The sequence below is a fragment of the Alosa sapidissima genome, chromosome 15 (assembly GCF_018492685.1).
Source record: "Alosa sapidissima isolate fAloSap1 chromosome 15, fAloSap1.pri, whole genome shotgun sequence".
In the NCBI taxonomy this organism is placed as follows: Eukaryota; Metazoa; Chordata; class Actinopteri; order Clupeiformes; family Clupeidae; genus Alosa; species Alosa sapidissima.
Window position 1 is genome coordinate 26,613,998 of NC_055971.1, and position 21,424 is coordinate 26,635,421.

The following is a 21,424-nucleotide window of genomic DNA, read 5'->3' on the forward strand; positions in this document are numbered from 1 at the left end:
GTTCTTTGCTGCAGTTCATTTTTCTTCCACTTGTTGTTGTCTTTGTCACTTCCTGTTCTGTTTTCCCAGAAAGCTGTAAATATCCCTAATGGCTGTCCTCAATGTGGGGTGGAACTCAGTGTTTAGCTCAGCCCACGTTGATCATGTCCCTCACCGCCTCAGTCTGTCATTCAAGTGTACATCAGAGGTCTGAGCCAAGCCCCAATCTACACACTGCAGCCAGGGGCTTCTCTGGCCCTGCTTCATGCAAAATCTGTACTGTCCACTGAACTGCACAAGAAATTCCAGCCCAGAACACAGAACTGTGCTCATATCCTATGCTGATGGAAACTGTGCTCGTATCCTATGCTGATGGGAACTGTGCTGATGGGAACTGTGCTGATGGGAACTGTGCTCATATCCTATGCTGATGGGAGCTGTGCTCGTATCCTATGCTGATGGGAACTGCTCGTATCCTGTGCTGATGGGAACTGTGCTCGTATCCTGTGCTGATGGGAGCTGTGCTCGTATCCTATGCTGATGGGAACTGTGCTCGTATCCTATGCTGATGGGAACTGTGCTGATGGGAACTGTGCTCATATCCTATGCTGATGGGAACTGTGCTCGTATCCTATGCTGATGGGAACTGTGCTGATGGGAACTGTGCTCGTATCCTATGCTGATGGGAACTGTGCTCGTATCCTATGCTGATGCTGTGCCCATATCCTATGCTGATGGGAACTGTGCTCGTATCCTATGCTGATGCTGTGCCCATATCCTATGCTGATGGAAACTGTAAGTGGCGCTCCTTCTGTCTTCTGTACAGTATGCCAGTAACGGAGCATGTGTCTAGCAACTAGTATGACTCGACCAAAAAGTATCCAAACTCAGAAAGCATATTTTCAAATGTTTACTAAAATAGCCCTGAGACAATAGGGAAGGGAATGCATAGATGATCACTCTATTTAGATGATATGTAAGGGCTAATGTATTGTCCATCGCTCATTATGTGAAAATAAGTCAGAATAGAAAGCAGAGGAGCCTTGATTCATTCTGAAGGGACTTATATGACCGGCGGACAATACATTATCCCGCTTATTATTACATTACATTACATTACATTTGGCTGACGCATTTTTAACCAAAGCGACTAACAACATGGTAACATTTAAGTTTTAAAGCAATTCTCTCAACAATTTTAGGACAATTTAAAAACGGTAGAGTACAGTAAGTGCATCAGTGAGTGCTGTACTATACGGCTAATTGATCACAATGGGGTGGGGATCAAAATTGGCAGGAAGGAGAAAAAAGCTCATGGTGGACCAAACCAAAGGCAGACGGAGACAGTCAAAACACAGAGAGGGCCAGCAGAGGGCTACAAGTGAACAAGTGAGTCTCAGGACAGGGATACTGACAGAACCGCTTTCAAATCCACATATATCAAACCAGTCTTAGTTATAGTTTTGCTAGATCAACCTTTGCTAGTCATCCTCATCATAGTCGTTGTCTATGACAGTTGGGCCATGCAGCTCTTCTACATTCATGTCTTCTTCCAGGTCTCCATAGATATATATGTTCTCACCTTCATCACGAGACTCACCTGGTCCATTGTGAAATCTGTATGTGTTTGCAGAACCTGTTCAAATGGAGTGTGGCAGACCACAAAATATTCTTAATGTGGAAAAAACTGGTTTAGGCATAGGCGTTATATTATAATGGGTTAGCATTTCAATGCATTACGTGTAGAATAAGTACTACTCATAGAATTATTTTATTAATGAGATGGTTTCTGACACACTGTGTGCAACAGTGTTCATCTGAATTGTGTGCATGTATGTGTGTCACCTAAATGTTTTTTCTTCACCAGGTACAGGATGGCAGGGATCAGCAACAGTAGGAACAACCCTGAAATCACTCCAGATGCAATGATGGGAGCCAGAGATGCTGTACAAGGAACACCAAGTTACATGAGCAAACAGCACACAAACAAATAAATAATATCAAGTGCTGGATGTTTACCTCTTACGATGACTGTCAGTGGTGCTGTCTGTGTTGAATTGAATGTGCGGCTGGACACAGTGACCTCATAGACACAGCTGTAGTTGCCCTGGTGGGAGTAGTCTGCCTCAGGAATGTAGAAGGAGGCTGAGTGGTTGATGGCGAGCTGAGTCCTGGTCCTGTTAGACCCATCAAAGATGAGGTGGAAGGAGCCTCCTTGGTGCTGTGGCTCAGAAGAGCAGATGAGGGAGAGACTGTGGCCCCTGGTCACCTCTGGCCCCTGAGGCCCCCAGAACAGCCCTCCATCTGGGGCACTGAGAGAGATGTTGGGCTGCACAAGCACCACTGGGGAAAGTTTATCAGTGGAGGATTAATATGAGATGACACGTGACTAAGAGCTAGAATGGCTCTTTATGTAAGTCAACGAGGCCTCCACAACTTCCTTAATAACCACAAATATATTGTAATTATTGAACTGTGTTATACATTGCAAATCTGGGTTTGCAGTTAAAAAGTGAAACATTTCACATATTATAAGATGGAAGTTTTCATATAAAACAATATCCTAACTCCTTATGTCTAAATCCATAAACATTTACAACATTACTTAACAAAACACAGAAATATTTGCATATATAACATATGATCACATTACCTATTACAGAAAGGCTGACGGTAGCACTTTGGGGGGATGTGAATTCACGTGTGGAAACCCTAGTTTTATACTGGCAGTTGTAGGCTCCTTCATGGATAAAGTCCACTTGAGGAATGGTGAAGAGGGCAGAGGCTCCAGTGGAGATCTTTGTCCCTTTAAATGACCCAGAGAGCTGCTGTAGGGTGAATGTACCACCCAGGTGCTGTGTGGAGATGGAGCACCTCATCTGGGCAGACTGACCCCAAGAAACCTCTTTGCTGGTTCCCAGTGAAAGAATTGGCTGCTCTAGTACAACTGGAAAAGGAATTAGGGTGAGATGCAAGAAACAAATATAACCCAGTGGGAAATTTAGTTATACATTTATGTTTTTTATTTTGTTGGTTTACAATGAATGTGAATTCATAATGTTAATAATGTAAAGTAAATGTAAGATGTTAAGAATGTTAAAATAATGTGGTGAGAGGTCAGGGGAGGTATAGGAAGGTGTGTGTGGGGAGAACGGGACTGAGGAATAAGAGAGAGGAGAGTGAGGAGCTGGGAATCACGCTGCTAGTGAAAAAGGTTATAGGTAGAACACCAATTTTAGTTGGGTTAGTGTGAATGGGCATAGACAACCGGCCAGGTAGTCTTACAGAATTCCCGTGGGTGGAAAGACAGAGCTAGTCATTACGCCTGTCCTGTCACATCAGATATTCGGAAATTCCGATCTCCGACAGAGAAAAAATTACTCGAACGCAAAGTCAGGCCGGATTTTTTGCTCGGAGACTCGTGCGGAAGTCTTGTGCCCCGAGGTACCCGACTTGATGCCACAATCATATTCTCCAATCACAGCGGCCTTCCTTCCAACAACACAAGAGAGGATCATTACAAATAGGCAAGGTAATTTATCACTAACTTAGCACTACAGATAGAAACACTCGCCCGAGACATTTTCTTTCTTGCCCAACCAGAGAAAGCAGTTCTATTAACGTAATTTATGCGTTTCCTGTATTTGCTTTCCGAGCTGATCTCATGAACACACTTTTTTCGGAGGTCAGGATTTTTAAAGTCGGGTCCTCTGAGTTTACCGCCAGCATGAAGCCGCTGTCAGCTAGACATAGCCTATAGTATAAGTATATATACTGTTTTGATCCCGTGAGGGAAATTTGGTCTCTGCATTTATCCCAATCCGTGAATTAGTGAAACACACTTCACACAGTGAACACACAGTGAGGTGAAGCACACACTAATCCCGGCGCAGTGAGCTGCCTGCAACAACAGCGGCGCTCGGGGAGCAGTGAGGTGTTAGGTGAAACCGGCAACCCTCCGGTTACAACAAAGCTCCACCGGAGTCGTGACAGACTGCTAATAAGTTAATAAGTAACTACTCGGCCAGTCATCATTGCGGTCTTTACGAACACCCTCCCCTGCCATAGTAACATCAGATCAGCCGTTCCACCAGCCCCACGCTGCGTGGTCAAGGAGGGGACAGCCATCTTACTGCTGCGTGAGTTTTCTTTTTTGCTGCGCTATGGCACGAAGTAGCCATTTTGTTTCTGGCTCTCACGAACCCAAGCCACGCTACAGGCCTGCCACTTCAACTCCTAATTACTGGTTGGGTACCCATTTATTTTGGTTTAATTAGTTATTCATTGCCGGCATAGGTTTTAGGGTTTTTATTTGCTTCTGAAACAGAAGTGTTGAGTTGAATGGGCTATTAGCCTACTGAAGGCTTGCGTGTTGCACTTGCTAAAGTGCTACAAGTGAAGTCAATTTGGTTTAAATATACATCTTTATATTTGAATGTGTATACAGGTGAAGTCTATTACCTATTACAGAGAAGCTGACAGTAGCACTTTGGGGGGATGTGAATTCACGTCTAGAAACCCTTGTTTGATACCGGCAGTAGTAGTCTCCTTCATGGATAAAGTCCACTTGAGGAATGGTGAAGAGGGCAGAAGTTCCAGTGGAGATCTTTGTCTCTGTAAATGACCCAGAGAGCTGCTGTAGGGTGAATGTACCACCCAGGTGCTGTGTGGAGATGGAGCACCTCATCTGGGCAAACCGACCCCAAGAAACCTCTTTGCTGGTTTCCAGGAAAATGCTTGGCTTCTGTAGTAGGCCTACCACTGTAAAATGAAGTGCAGAGTATAGTGTGAAACAAGACAAACAATACAGAGAAAACACAATAAAACCCACATGATAGCATGGCAGGTTTTTAATTGTGTTACATAGTTGACAGAGGTGGCATAAGGGTCATTTTAATAACTACGCTTTACTTGCTTCCAACCTCACTTTATGATAGTGTGTCTGGTTAGCTGACACCTCTTTACTCACCTACAGTGATGTTAATGGACCTGCTATGAGTAGAGGAGGAGGAGTAGGCACATGTGTAACTGCCCTGGTGAGAGGAGTCCACATTAGACAGAGTAAACGTAGCGCTGCTCTGGGAGGAATTAAGAGCCTTTGAATTCACATTGACTCCATTTCTGTACAGAAGTAAGTTGCCATTGCACCGGCTTGCACTCCTAGAACATCTGATCTGAACAGTTTCTCCAGCTGAGACTGTTGAGTATGAGGAGATGAGAGAGATGGAGGGACCTGGAAATGGAAAAGAGAGTTGTATACAATTGCAGAGATTGACCTCACTGGCTATTTCAACATTTCAATAATAATATGTATATTTACTCACCTGTAGCGGTACAAGCCACCCCTACATCCTCTTCATGCTTACAGTCAGGGTTGCTATTGTAGGAGCACTGGGTCAGAGACTGTTCAGTTAGAGAGCATGCAACATCATCCATCAAAATATATCCAGTCCCTGCACCATAGAAGGCTGACCAAGGGGCATTTATAGCACAGCCACATCCCAGCTCTCTGCATACCACCTCAGCATCACTCATGTCCCAGCCATCATCACACACAGTTCCCCACTGGTTAGAGAGATACACCTCCACTCGACCTGAGCACCGACTCTTTCCATTCACCAGCCTGATCTGGGCAGCAACTACAAAAAACACAACAGTCACAACCCTCAGTTAACACATGACCGCCAAATGCTATTATACCATCATGGATATCTTGATGGTTGGAAATATTGTGCAAAAGGTTTAAAGGGTTTAGTTTTGTTTCAATACAGTTTATGCACTGCTGAAAAGGATTGAAAAGAGTTTGTGTAATCATTGGGGTACTCACTTACCAGGTGCTGAGGGGACACTGACAGAAATAACTAGTAAAGAGAGAAACAAACCAAGAGGTGTTGTATGTAAACATGTAGATAAAATCAGATGTGACACTTGTTATGCTAACACATAACAATAAGCATGTAATCATAACGTCATAATGACATGTGACAAATGAATATGAATTCTGATTCCAATTTGTAATGACTGTTCAAATGTAATGTCAAATTCCACATAACCTAGACAATCATTGTTCATACAGCATGTTCTGTGAAATGCTTGGTGTCTCATGCGAAAGCCTTAAGTGTACTGTATACTCGCCATTCCCGACCTGTAGCGCGACATTGTGACATCCGCCCCCAGAACATTTTCAATTTGTTTGATGTGATTTTCTGTATTCTGGTGTATTTTGGGGATGGCCAATACTTTAATTCAATCAGATTCATAGCCTACATCCTGACGTGTTGATATTGAGGCTATGATGCACAAGGCCTGTGCACTAATACATCCCTGTACTGGCCGTGCGTGGTAGTCGTGACACTAATGGCTTGGGCCCCTGGGCCCTGGCCTGGTAGGCCTGTGCACTAATCCATCCCTGTACTCGCCGTGCATGGTAGTCGCGACACTAGTTGCAATATTCTCCTGAACAAAGGTGTAGCTGTTGTGAAAAGGCTATCGCTACCTACTTTACAGTACATAGAAGAGGCAATCTAAGCTGTCAGTAGCATTGGCGTCAATGGCAGTAAAAACTACTAGCCTCTGTGATGATACTTCAGACTTCGGTTGCTGCTATTCACAACTCATTACCATCTAGTTTCCAAGGTGTGTGCAGCTAGCTAGCTAGAGAGATAGATAGGCAGATAGATACTTTATTCATCCCGAGGGAAATTTTAGCTAGCTGGCTGGCGCTGATGAGTTTGTGTAATTTCCTAAAGTGGAAAGAGATTTGTTTCAGGTCTTAGCAGATATCCTTTGGCTGAAAATACATCTCTTCTATTCTTTCCTATTAATTCCACGTGTTGCAACTCTCACAGTAACTTTGTTAACTTATCCAACAAACTATTAAAAATTCAGGACTGTAGTTTGTGCAATGCAGTCGTTTGTGGTGTTCCACAGCCAACCCACACACCCAGCTTCCAATTTCAGCTTTTTCTGTTTTTCAACAATGCTTACAATTTTGTACCTTTTGTAAAACTCTTTGCACAATTTTCCTTTTGTAAAATTATGTAGATGTGTGTGTTTATGGCAGTAGGAGAGAGTGTGATCCATAGCCTATAATGTGTTCTCTCAGGATATAACATTGATCTCAACACTACAGTTATTACAATTAAAAGCCAATTTGAATTATAGTTATTGAAAATATTAAATTTCAGCTAAATGAATGTATGTATGAGTTATGGGCTGTATAAATGGGCTGGAATTAAAGAGAAAACTCAAAAAAGTATGTCACAATTTGCCATTGCTGTTTCTATAACACCCCTAAAAATACTCATACCACAGAGGAATTCACCTTACACATTCAGATTAAAGGTGCGATTTGTAGGATTGTTACCGAACGTTCTGTTGGCCAAAATCAAAACACTGGTGAACGTTCTCAAGACTACCAGACGCGAGCCTCTTCTGGGTTGCCAGATGTAGCCTAATGAAGACTTAGCTAACGTTAGTTGACCTGCAGCTGCTTTAACGTTTCTCCAACCATGACCCAGCTACACATTACGGAAACAGTGAAAACAAAAAATACCTCTCTAACCAACGTAACATATGTAGCTGAAGTTAGCGATGCAGATGAAGTTTAGCATAGGCTACCTGTTGTGGAGAAATATGGCCAGCTCTGCGTCAGACTTGATATTCTTCGTTTGACGAAGACGTCACCATTTCAGGAAGCTCCTCCGATGTCCACTTAATTTGTTTCTTGTTTTAATTTTGGAAATTTGCCTGCATCTTGTAGGCATTCATGACTACAACTGACAGCTGTTGACAGTTGGCCTTTGCTAATTTGGCAACCCAAATAGGAGGACGCGCTAGCCCATTATTAATACGCTATTCTAGAATTAATCGTTCAAAACATAAACGAAAATTCCAAGAGATTCCGCCCCGTAACTGATTTTTTTTCATGGGTTTTACGGGGTTTCACGGGTTAGAGTAATGTTGTCAAATAAGCCATTACTTCAATTCATCTTGTTTCCTCACTCTCTGACAACATATGGTGATCATTTTTGGAATGGAGTTTATTTTCCATTATTTCCTACATACTGGACCTTTAACCCTTAAAGGAGTACATACTGGTGTGATGGGAATGTTGAGAAATGAACGTTCTAAAGAATATCTGGGTTCATTGAATTCAACATAGAATTTTAGAACCTTCAATTGTTGCGGAACTTGCGGAAAAACCTACACCTTTAAGGGTTAAGAAAAATGATCTTATTGTTACCTGAGACCAGAGCGAGTACAGCCATCGACATCGACATCTCCCCCATTGATGAGAACAGGGCCGGATCGCCCTATACACACACTATGGAAGTTGCGTAGAGCCCCGCAAGTTAATCAAGCCCCACTCCCCGTCTCCCCTTTAGTCAAGCTAATACAGTTATAGAAGATGAAATCAAATTACCCTTCAGGGCATGAGAAACGGAAGAAGAAACTTCACGAGAATGGGGAACGGGAACACTTGTTCGGGTAAACTTGTGTTCGTTCCTTGGTTTGATGTCAACAAACATCAAGAGTAGCCTATAGCAATGTTAAGTTGATATGCTTATTTGCATCTCTCCAGTGTGTGTTGGTGGCCTAACAGGGAAGTGAATCCTGTGGCTTTCGCAAAAATTGTGAAATATAACCACATAATTCCGTTTTTTGAATGCCAGTGACCGGCTACATTAAAAAAAAGAACCGTAGGGTCTATCTTTTAAATGTGTTTATCATGAAACTAGCAGTTTTTCAGCAGAAACATGTGAAGAAGACCTGTCTAAACTAATGCGTGATTTCACTCTTCCTATATTTTTAAAGCAAAATGTAAAGTAGCCAATGAATTAACTTTGATTTGCTGTGCTGCATAGGCTACTGGACAATAGATGCACCTGGTAAATTATATGAAGTATTACAATAGTCTATCAGTCAGTAACAGTCCAGTACACATGTCTTTGGCAGGTAACCTACTACAGACACAGGTGAAGAACAGTCAGCCTCAGCCAGTAGGCCTAGTAGCACAAAAGCATGCTACCCACACCCTAAAACTGTGAAGTTGATTCAAACAAAATTATTTTTCTTTCCCGTTTTTGCCATGTGGGGCAAAAATGATATTAAGCAACTTCTGTCGACATCCAAAATGGGGTGGGATAATTGTATTGGGAGCACTGGTGTGTCAGGTGGGACTTTAAGCCGCTCCATCTGGCATCATTTGTCTTGTGTGTCAATGTCTTGTATGTGGAGTGTTTTGTGTTGTACTCTGTGGATGAAAAATGTGCTAAATAAATACTTACTTACTTTACTTGCTTTAAAAGGTTGGAAGACACCTTAGCAGGATTTTGCTTAGGGCCTCATAGAGGTCTGACCCGGCACTGGATGAGAATTTCATGAAATGGAAAGGGCTTCCTCTTTCTCAGTTTCTTTTAGCCTCTTTTAACCAGACCGCTGTCTAGTACTGTAGGCTAAGTCGTCAAAGCCATGTCAACAAATTAAACTTTTTGCAGTTTGATTTTATGAGAAAAATTATTTTATCAGGACACAGTCTTCGTATCATCTTCAAATTCATTTTGATGAAATATGATCATGAAGGACAGATAAATATATGTGTTGTTCTTGTAGGAGCCTAGTTAATTATTTGTTATCCAACATTATTATTTTGATAATTAGAATATTGTATTAACATGCTTAAATATGTAAATTCTTGATTTAAGTTATGTACTGTATGACTATTATTTAATTCCTTACTGTATTTTTATTTGTCAGTTCATCTGTAAGGAGAATTGCACTAGAATTGGCTATGTAACATAGGTCATGTGACACATATGTGTGCATAGCTCAGTATGAGACAGTCAGGCGATGGAGCAACATGGTTTTCTGACCGATAACGATAAAGAGGGTTAACTTGATCAAGATTCCATTTATAAAAGCCGTAAAAAGGGAAATAGGGTGACTTTTTATAGGCAGTGGGTTGGTTGTGGAACACCACAAACGACTGCATTGCACAAACTACAGTCCTGAATTTTTAATAGTTTGTTGGATAAGTTAACAAAGTTACTGTGAGAGTTGCAACACGTGGAATTAAGAGGAAAGAATAGAAGAGATGTATTTTCAGCCAAAGGATATCTGCTAAGACCTGAAACAGTCAGGCAGGCACAGTATCTACACTCTAAACCAACATCCACTTGTGCATATACTGTACACATTCTCTTTTCCATCTTCCACCTTACATCCATTTTACAAACTCTTCTCCGTCATTGCCGTCATATCCAACTTTACAGGCTACAACCAGAAACCCTATCATATTTCCTAGACACTCTTTTTATAATAGTCAATAAATTTGAAGGTTCATCTGGTGTTGGCGTCCCTTGCATGTTTGCTGCCCATACGAGTCTGGGTCGTAACATGAAATTGGGGTTAGCAATCCCACTCTCTCCCCTGACACATTCACACACTTTGGTGTGCGCTCCTGTGAACTCAGTGAGGGCTTAGGGCTGTCCCACTGCAGAAACTGTGAAGTGCTTGAGGGCTCGCACCCTTTCTGAGCCCTTTCCCCAAGACGCTGTATGTGGACACTTTACTCAAGACAAACGAGGCTGGAAACTTGGGGGAAAAAAACATCAGTAAACAACTGCCATAAAATGGAAATGTTTTTTTTATCAATAAAGTATCTATCTATCTATCTATCTATCTATCTATCTAAATGTGTTTACAACACATTTTTTTGTATTGTCCATTTAATGATAGGTCCTACTGGCCCACATGTTATTAGCATTTTGAACCCAGCACACCTTGCTGTGTGTGTGTGTGTGTGTGTTTGTGTGTGTGTGTGTGTCCTTGCAAATTTGGGGCCAATCCCAAAGTGAGCCCTGAGGACTAAGGGCTCACAGACTTTATTGATCTCAGGTGCTACGTGAGTGAGTGTGTGAGACCACATGGGCTCAGATAGGTATAAATGGGATTGGGACAGCACTTCACGATGTTTAATAACAAAGACGTTGCTGCACACCAGCCATGTTGCTAAATCTGCATGATATCTGTAGAACACTTCCCAATCACCAGTCCACACCTGAATGTGTGCGCCTCAAAATGTGGTAGTCTGGTTGCTGTTGCTAGGCTGCCTGCCATCTGCAGGTTTAGAAGATTTTAGAGGAACTATGGTGGGTGTACTGCAGACTTCACAGTTCTGTTTCCCATGATGTTTTGTGGAGTCTTTTTTCAGTCGCATTTTTACATCTGGTTTAAACTCTAGGTGGCAGTATAGCTCTGTATATGACCATACATTTTTGGTGTTCATGGCTGCCGTTCATTTTTCATCCACTTTTTGTCTTTGTCACTTGTTACTTTCTGTTCTGTTTTCCCAGAAAGCCACAAGTACCCCTAATGGCTGGGCTCAATGTGGGTCAGTGTTGAGCTCAGCCCATGTTGATCATGTGCCATACTGCCTCAGCCTGTCATTCAAGTGTACATCAGAGGTCTGAGTCCAGCCCCAATCTACACACTGCAGCCAGGGGCTTCTCTGGCCCTGCTTCATGCAAAATCTGTACTGTCCACTGAACTGCACAAGAAATTCCAGCCCAGAGCACAGAGCTGTGCTCGTATCCTATGCTGATGCTGTGCTCATATCCTATGTTGATGGGAACTGTGCTCGTATCCTATGCTGATGCTGTGCTCGTATCCTATGCTAATGGGAACTGTGCTCATATCCTATGCTGATGCTGTGCTCGTATCCTATGCTAATGGGAACTGTAAGTGCCGCTCCTTCTGTCTTCTGTATGCCACTAATGGAGCATGTGTCTAGCAACTAGTATGACTCGACCAAAAAGTATCCAAACTCAAATCTTCTTTTCAGATTTTTAGTAAAATAAAATGCATCAAAATACAAAATGAAACGTCGGTAATCTGGTTCCTGTATCAAAAATGCTATTTTCATATACTAGTTAGCTCTCTTTATCGTTATCGTTGTCGTCGGTCAGAAAGCTATGTTGCTCCATCACCTGACCGTCTCATACTGAGCTATGAACACATGCGTCACATGACCTGGCACATGGCAAATTCTGGTGCATTTCTCCTTACAGATGAACTGACAAATTACAGTAATGGATTAAATTATATTCATAACTTAAATTATGAATTTACATATTTAAGCATGTAAATACAATATTCTAATTATCAAAATAATAATGTGCAACAAATAATTAACTCAAATAGGCTCTTACAGGAACAACACATATGTTTATCTGTCATTCACATGACATATTCCATCAAAATGAATTTTAAGATGATATAAAGACTGCTTTCCTGATAAATTACAAAAAGTGGCAAATTTATTTGCTGACCCAGCTTTGACGACTTACTTGACTATGGCCTGGTTAAAAGAGGCTAAAAGAAACTGAGAAAGAGGAAGACCTGACCATTTCTTGAAATTCTCATCAAAGGGGGAGATGTTGACGGCTGTACTCGCTCTAGTTTCAGGTAACAATAAACTCATTTTTCCACTACAGCCCACAAATCATACATACATTCCTAGCATTTATCTGAAATGTAATATTTTCAATAACAATAATTCAAATTGCCTTTTAATTGTGGTTAAATGTAATGACTGTAGTGTTGAGATCAATGTTATATACTAAGAGAATACATATGGAAACTAATGATGTTTAACATGCTTTCAACATAATCCAAATGTGTATTTGTCTTATCAACTCTCAAATCAAACATTTATTTGTTCTCAAATATCTACAAGAAAAACAGCCTGTATCCAAAATCTAGAAATGAAAGCAAGAATGTGTTGTTTGAACAAATTGATAGCTCTAGAGTTTTCAAGAAGGGGTCAGCAAAGGTGATCCTACTGCCAAAAACACACACATCTACATAATTTTACAAAAGGAAAATTGTACAAAGATTTTTACAAAAGGACAATTGTAAGCGTTGTTGAGAAACAAAAAAGCTAACATTGGAAGCTGGGTATGTGGGTTGGCTGCGGAACACCACAAAGCAGACTGCATTGCACAAACTAAGACTTTTGCATGAGACGCCAGGCATTTCACAGAACATGCCGTATTATGAACAATGTTTTGTCTAGGTTATGTGAAATTTGACATTACATTTGAATAACAGTCATTACAAATTGGAATCAGAATTTATACTGATGTGTCACTTGTCATGGCAGTTGTGAATATATGTTTATCTTTATGTGTTAGCATAAATTCAACAAGTATCTCATCTGATTTTATCTACATGTTTACATACAACACCTCTTGGTTTGTTTCTCCCTTTACTAGTTGTTTCTCTCAGTTTCCCCTCAGTACCTGGTAAGTGAAGTATTTCCCCAGTGATTACACAAACTCAAAAGTTCTCTTCAATCCTTCACACCATTGCATAAACCTATAGTGTATTGAAACAATAAAATCAGTAAAATCTCCCATCTATACCTTTTGCCCAGTATATTTCCAACCATCAATATATCCATCCACCATGATGGTTTAATGGCATTTGGCAGTCATGTGTTAACTGAGGGTTGTGTCTGTTGTATTTCTTTGTAGTCGCTGCCCAGATCAGGCTGGTGAATGGAAACAGTCAGTGCTCAGGTCGAGTGGAGGTGTACCTCTATAAACTGTGGTATGGTGACCAGTGGGGAACTGTGTGTGATGATGGCTGGGACATGAGTGATGCTGAGGTGGTATGCAGACAGCTGGGGTGTGGCACTGCTGTTTGTGCCCCTGGGTCAGCCTCCTATGGGGCAGGGACTGGGGACATTTGGATGGATGATGTTGCATGCTCTGGTACTGAACAGTCTCTGACCCAGTGCTCCTACAACAGCAACCATAACTGTGGCCATGGTGAGGATGCAGGGGTGGTGTGTTCCATGGAAGGTGAGTACATTTGTATAATGGCATCAAAGTAAACTTGCTGAAAAATCAAGCAAAGTGAATCTTTGTGAATGTGACTCTTCTCCATTTCCAGGTCCCTCCATCTCTCTCTTCTCCTCATACTCAGCAGTCTCAGCTGGAGAAACTGTTCAGATCAGATGTTCTAGGAGTGCATACCAATGCAATGGCAACTTACTTCTGTACAGAAATGGAGTTAATGTGAATTCAAAGGCTCTTAATTCCTACCAGAGCAGCGCTACATTTATTCTGTCTAATGTGGATTCCTCTCACCAGGGCAGTTACACATGTGCCTACTCCTCCTCCTCTACTCATAGCAAGTCCATTAACATCACTGTAGGTGAGTAAAGAGGTGTCAGCTAACCAGGCACACAATCATAAAGTGGAGGAAATAATTGGGTTAATGGACTAATCACATCAATTGTAAATCAAGTTAATCATAGTTATTAGGGATCCATATGGGCCCCTGTGTTAATTACATATGGACCCTTTCAAGAGAGTTCCATTCTCAGCATCATAGTTGGCCCCACAAGACTTCCTTTTTAACATTCCATATGTTATCTTAATGCAGAGGAAGTAGATTGGGGCCCAAATAGAACGTTCAAGCATTGTTTCTGTTTACCTTGTTGAAAGGGTCTATATAGTCCAGGCAAAGTAAGGTCTGACCCAAAACTAATTGCAACAGAATTTATTTTCACATTTTTATATTTCAATTGGTGATCTAAACACCATAGTAAAAGTCCATGAAAATCCAGTTGGTGGAAATATGTTAAAATGAGGGTTGTTTTATGCATTATCCTTCAGCAAAAACTGACAAAACTGTAATTAGAATGTTATAGAATAAGCATTCTAAAGAATATCTGACCCCATCTAACTTAACATGGAATTTTAATATTGCATTGTTGAGGAACATTCTTTTATTTTCAAAGAGTTAGTACATTTCTCAGGCTTATTTCAGACTGGTTTGTTGCTAATTGGTGTCTATTTTTACATTCCTTTGAATCAATGGAAATGGTTGTTGAGTCTTTAAATAGAGCCAGTGTGTTTTTGCAAGTGTTCCACAATGTTAAAGTTGTACAACACATAGTTAAGCATTATTTAGCCTAGGAAAGTGTTTTTGGTGGTCTGATTTAGAGGCCACTGAATCATATACAGTATAGGCCTATCACACAAAAGTATCAGTTCATCATTTTCCAAGACTTATAGACTTATAGTAATTGACCTCTTGCCCGGGGGTTGACTGAGAGACTGTCTATCCAATCAGAGGGGCCTGTATGATGCCTCTTTACTTTGCACAATTAAAACAGTAATCAGACAGCACAGTATGTTTATGTAAGTGAATGAATAAAGGAAAATTATAAAGGCAAAGTTGAAGATGGACAGGATAATGTCCAAATTCGACAGAAAGGTGCAGATAACTGCAGCTAGCCTCCAAAGAGGTGACTGTTGTGATGTCTGGCAAAAGGTGCATGCTATACTAATAAATATAGTTTAAGCTTAATAATTAAAATGCATGCCTATCCATGGTCATGGTTTTACCAAAATAATAGAACAGCCAAAACTATACATATTCTAAAAGCATATGCCCTGTACATGAAATATAGCATTAATCAACTTATGTCCCATCTTCCTTCACACCATGCATAATACATACTCCTCTATTCTGTATAGGCGAATCAAGTGAACTGCTGATACATTTTGGCCTGCACTATTAAGGGAAACAAATTAAACATCATAAACTACATATTTTCTAAAAACATATAAGCTCTAGAAGTGATGTGACACCAATTAGGACATGTCCCATCTTCCTCCATGCAATGCACAATACATTGCCATCTATTCTGTATAGGCGAATCTAGTGTAAAACGGACACATTTTGACATATACTGTCTTGGGAAAGCAAATTAAACACCCTAAACTATACATTTTCTGAAAGCATAAACCCTCCAGAGGAGATATAACACCATTTAAGATATTTCCCATCTTCCTCCATGCCATGCACATACATTGCCCTATATTCTGTATAGGTGAATCTAGTGTAAAGCGGATAGATTTTAGCCTATACTGTCTATGAAAAACAGAATAAATACCCTAAACTATATATTTTCTAAAAGCATATTACTTGTAGATGAGATATAACACCAGTTAAGACATGTCTCATCTTCCTCCATGCCATGCACAACATATTGCCCTCTATTCTGCAAAGGCGAATCTAGTGTACAGTAGACACATTTTGGCATGTACAGTCAAGGGAAAACAAATTAAACACCCTAAACTATATATTTTCTGAAAGCATATACCCTCTAGAAGAGATATTACACAATTTCAGACATTTCCCATCTTCCTCCATGCCATGCACAATACATTGCCCTGTATTCTGTAAAGCTGAATCTAGTGTAAAGTGGATACATTTTGGCCTATAATGTCCAGGGAAAACAGATTAACCACCCTAAACTATATATTTTCTAAAAGCATATGCCCTCTAGATGAGATATAATGCCAGTTAAGTATTATCTTCCTCCATGCCTTGGACATGGTACATATTCCTATATTGCATTTACTCTGTATTAAAACACATTGATGTTAATATATCGCTGAAAAAGCTAGAGCATTCAAAAATGTTCAATGTTAACATTTAAAATCATATTATTGTTTAATTTGACCATCGTTTGTCCTCAGATTCACCCCTGTGGGCTGAATAGTAATTGAGATATAGGGCTATATTTGTCTAATACACATGGTCACTAGCAAATAGCTTAGGGGTTTGTCAAGTCCACATTGGGTGTGGTTTTGTTTTCAAAAGTCCGGCAAAAAGGTGGATCTTATGTTTCTTAATTAGTCATGGGTGTGTTTTGGGCTTAACATCCTTTAAACTAATGAGAGTGACATCTGTCATTCCCTTTAACAGCAAACAGTGCAACTTCAAAAAGTGCATCGGTATTTTGATAGTCAGCAGCGCATTTGAAGGAATCTGCTTGCATGCGAGACCGTATGGAACAGGTATTCCACTAAAATATGCTTTACTAAAACCAAGCAGAGTATAGCCTACACACATCTGCACTTGTGTATTATTTGAAGTCATTGTCAATGTGAAACTAACTTCTCCGTGGTATCATAGTCAACGACAAAACAGTTATACACAGTTAAATACTTTTACTATTGACTGACAATATGTTACCATTGACAAAATAGCCTGAAAAAGGCAAAACTTACAATAGTGTTTAAATAAATAAGAAACCTAAGGACATTTATCCTGCAGAGGAGTTTCTTACATCTTGTGACTTTGCAAATGATGGTGAATAATTACTCATTGTGGGACGTATTACTGATATCTTTATTATAATTATGTTCCCCATTGTAATCGTGTAATTTGTAATGTTTTACATGGATGTGCGCTGGTGCACGTTCCTGTGGACGAGAAAGGCAGGGTGTAATTGTGCACTCGCCCATCACTGTTGATAATGCACTCTTAAAGGGACACCAGGCAACGTTTAATTACTCATCTTCGTAAGTCGGTATATGATATGGAAGAATATCCCGCTTGCAAGTTCAGTGTATCGTACCCGCCGACCGAAGCAGGATCAGTTTACATCCTGCATTCACAGCACAGGGGCAGGCTAACGAAACGCGATTGTTGCAAACGTGTGTATAACGGCAGAGCCGGCGAAGAAGCAACAAAAACCCTTGACGGAAGATGCAAACAAAAAGGAAAAGAGCTTCAGACCGAGCGTGTGGGAGTTTTGTAGAGAAAAGGCATCAGGCTTGCCTGGTGTCCCTTTAAAATAACATATAAACAACTCGCCATGGATTTCTGACCAGGTATTTCTTGGTCAGTGGCGTAATGCGTTTTAGGTAGTGTAAGATAGCGATTTTTAGATAATGCGCTAGACCCCTCCTTAGGTCGTTAATTGCCACACCCCTTGGTGCGTTGCTCAATAAAAGAGACGGGCATGACAAAAAACTTAATAGAAATACGTGTACAATAGTGTACAATATTCTAAAGTAGAATAGTGTTGCATCGTGATGATTATATGCTTTGCGCCGTGCTGTTGACTGTCATGATAGGGCCCATAGCCATTGTAACCTCTTGGCAGCCATTTTGGTGGCCATCTTGAAAATGACCCCTTTCTCAAAGTCAGATTTTACTAGATTCTTAGTATGTTATTTAGCATGCCAGTACCAGAATCCATAAAAAAAACCTTTTGTATCAATTTTTTTGATGTTGAACCCTATATTGACCCGCCTAAAGTTACTCAACTTGCACTGGATCATCTTCCTGAATGTCAATATTATCACAAGTGTGGGCAAATTTCTAAGTCAGCACCAGTCAGAGGCTACATTCAATGTTTTGCACTTTTATGTCATCACATAACCAAAAGTATTGGTTTTATCAAAAATAGTTGTCAATATTTTAAACTACAAAAATACATACCTATAAAGTATTTTGATACAAATTATTCAACCCAGTGAAATACAAATTACGAATATACGATATATTTTGTATTTGAAATATGGAATACATGTACCATAAATACTGCTCATCCCTGTAGGCATCACTTGTTCTGAGATACCATGTTTGGTTCAGGAGATATAATGAAGAATATAGGTGTAATTCAGTTATAGTGGAACATTTAATGGTTGCCACAGCGACCATTAGGGTTTTTTGATAATTGTTTTATATCTGAAAATGTTCAGGGCTCCAAACTGTACAAGTTCACCAAGTTTCATGCTTATATGAAAGAATTTGACCTAATTTTCACATATCCCCTGTACTATAAAAGTTCAATAAAACTGCCAAAAGTGCAGCTTTTCGCCATTGACCTATGCACACATAATTCCAATTTTGACAATGTTCCACCACTTGGATTTTCATGGACTTTTGGTATGTGATTTGGGAAGGTTTCATGAACTGAATACAACAAAAATCATTTCTGTTGCAATTAGTTTTGGGTTGGGTGATTTTTTCTCATAGATTGCCTGGACTAATATAACATGATCAAAAACCTGCCATGATCTGTAATGATGTTTTCTCTGTATTGTTTGTCTTGTTGCACTCTACTCTTCTTTTCCAGTTGTACTACAGAAGCAGCAACGTTACTAGAGAGTAGCAGAGAGTAGCAGAGGTCTGCGCTCTCCAAGTGCCCCTCTAGTTTGTGTATTTGTTGCATCTCACCCTAACTTCTTTTCCAGTTTTACTAGAGAAGCCAATTCTTTCACTGGAAACCAGCAAAGAGGTTTCTTGGGGTCGGTCTGCCCAGATGAGGTGCTCCATCTCCACACAGCACCTGGGTGGTACATTCACCCTACAGCAGCTCTCTGGGTCATTTACTGAGAAAAAGATCTCCACTGGAGCCTCTGCCCTCTTCACCATTCCTCAAGTGGACTTTATCCATGAAGGAGCCTACTACTGCCGGTATCAAACAAGGGTTTCCACACGTGAATTCACATCCCCCCAAAGTGCTACTGTCAGCCTTTTTGTAATAGGTATGTGGTTATCTATCATATATGGACATATTTCTGTGTTTTGTTAAGTAATGTTGTAAAGGTTTTATGGGTTTGGACATTAGTTCAAGTTCAAGTTTAGTTTATTTGTCACATGCATGATTTTACATGTAAAACAGCAGTGAAATGTAAAATGTAACATCTCCAACTGTGCTGGGAGACATAATAAAAGACAATATAATAAATAGAAACATAAAAACATGAAACATAAAACATACTGTCATACTGTCCAATTAAAACATCAACTAAAAAGTGCAAGAGTAATGTATGCAAGGATATGAAGGACATAAGGAGTTAGCAGTTATAGGATATTGCTTTATAGGAAAACTTCCATCTTATAGTATGTGAAATGTGCACTTTTTAACTGCAATCCCAGATCCTCAATGCATAACACAGTCTACTATTCAATAATTACAATACGTTTACAATTACAATTTTTGTTTTGTTTTTTTAAAGTATTTTTTAGGGCTTTTTTGCCTTTAATGAGACAGGACAGTGGAGAATGACAAAAAGCGAGTGGGAGAGAGAGTCGGGGTGGGATTCGGAAAGGACCACGGGGCGGGAATCGAAGCCGGGTAGCCGGCATATGTTGCAGGTGCCCCAGCCAGCTGTGCCACGGCTGGGGCCTACAATACATTTGTGGTTGTTAAGAAAGTTGTCGAGCCATTCTAGCTTTAGTCACGTGTAATCTCATATCAAACCTCCACTGATGAACTGCCTCCTTCCCCAGTGGACCTTGTGCAGCCCAACATCTCTCTCAGTGCCCCAGATGGAGGGCTGTTCTGGGGGCCTCAGGGGCCAGAGGTGACCAGGGGCCACAGCCTCTCCCTCATCTGCTCTACTGAGCCACAGCACCAAGGAGGCTCCTTCCACCTCATCTTTGATGGGTCTAACAGGACCAGGACTCAGCTCGCCATCAACCACTCAGCCTCCTTCTACATTCCTGAGGCAGACTACTCCCACCAGGGCAACTACAGCTGTGTCTATGAGGTCACTGTGTCCAGCCGCACATTCAATTCAACACAGACAGCACCACTGGCAGTCATCGTAAGAGGTAAACATCCAGCACTTGAGTATTATTTTTTTGTATGTTTGTTGTTTGCTGTAATTTCCTGTTCCTTTTCCAGTATCCCTGGTGGCTCCCATCATTACATCTGGAGTGATTTCAGGGTTGTTCCTACTTTTGCTGATCCCTGCCATCCTGTACCTGGTGAAGAAAAAGTGTTTGAGTGACACACATACACACACAATCCAGATGAGCAATGTTGCACACAGTGAGTCAGAAATCATATCAATAATTTAATTAATCTATTAGTAGTACTTATCTTTAATTTTTTTACCTGTTGAACTGATATGTAATGCTTTGAAATACTTTACCTTTATAGTGTACTGTCAACCATTCAAATATTGACTGAAATACCCTAAAGCAGTGTTTCCACTTGAGCATTAATAATGTATCGTGTTCTCCCACTCTCCATTTTAACAGGTTCTGCAAACGCATACGGATTTCTTCATGGACCAGGTGGGTCACCTGGTGAAGATGAGAACATCTATATGAATGCAGTCATGCCTGCTGACCAGTGGGATCATGGAAAAGACACTGATGGAGATCTGGAAGAAGACTATATGAATGCAGAAGAGCTGCATGGCCCAACTGCTTCAGACAACGACTATGAAGAGGATGACATCTATGAAAACTATAACTGAGACTGGTCTGGTACATGTGGATTAAAAGCGGTTCTGTCAGTGTCCCTGTCCTGAGACTCCTTCTTGCCAATTTTGATCCCCACCTGAATCCCCATTCTGATTGTGTTATCCACCTTACTGAGAACCTGATCTGCCTGTGATTCTTTGTCAGATTGGGTGCGTTTGTCTTCAGGTAGCCACTTACAGCACTGGCTTAAAGCAATGCATGCTGAGCTTCAAACAATACCAAAATGTAATTTGCCATCAGACTTTAACAGTCTTTTTTTATCACAAACATATGTGTATTTTAAAGGCACACTATGCAGGTTTTTTAGCTTAATATGCAAGTTGTTTAGCTTAATTTACCTTCATTT

General features: G+C 40.6%; 2 protein-coding genes across 7 annotated transcripts; one reads left to right on the top strand and one right to left on the bottom strand.

The window, feature by feature from the left end:
* Positions 1-1,200: 1,200 nt before the first annotated feature.
* Positions 1,201-8,467, bottom strand: LOC121683516 (deleted in malignant brain tumors 1 protein-like). 4 transcript variants are annotated; one of them, XM_042063148.1, is made up of 9 exons: positions 8,225-8,467; positions 5,811-5,840; positions 5,304-5,618; positions 4,949-5,212; positions 4,441-4,740; positions 2,633-2,926; positions 1,999-2,322; positions 1,825-1,923; positions 1,201-1,615 (listed from the first exon to the last, which is right to left on the bottom strand). In XM_042063148.1, exons 1-9 carry the CDS (start codon positions 8,268-8,270, stop codon positions 1,461-1,463), a joined length of 1,827 nt encoding a protein of 608 aa, XP_041919082.1. In that variant the 5' UTR covers positions 8,271-8,467; the 3' UTR covers positions 1,201-1,460. The 4 variants fall into 4 exon arrangements, with proteins under 4 accessions (XP_041919082.1, XP_041919084.1, XP_041919083.1 ...); XM_042063150.1 differs by lacking the exon at positions 4,441-4,740; XM_042063149.1 differs by lacking the exon at positions 2,633-2,926 and having other exon boundaries at positions 8,225-8,466.
* LOC121683518 lies at positions 3,957-21,424 on the top strand. Of its 3 annotated transcripts, XM_042063153.1 has the most exons (9): positions 12,356-12,447; positions 13,257-13,286; positions 13,518-13,847; positions 13,939-14,202; positions 19,053-19,346; positions 20,095-20,418; positions 20,492-20,638; positions 20,851-21,063; positions 21,210-21,424. In XM_042063153.1, coding segments are annotated over exons 1-9 (1,635 nt in total). In that variant the 5' UTR covers positions 12,356-12,416; the 3' UTR covers positions 21,212-21,424. The 3 variants fall into 3 exon arrangements, with proteins under 3 accessions (XP_041919088.1, XP_041919087.1, XP_041919086.1); XM_042063152.1 differs by lacking the exon at positions 21,210-21,424 and having other exon boundaries at positions 12,358-12,447; positions 20,851-21,110; XM_042063154.1 differs by lacking the exons at positions 12,356-12,447; positions 13,257-13,286; positions 21,210-21,424 and adding an exon at positions 3,957-4,118 and having other exon boundaries at positions 20,851-21,110.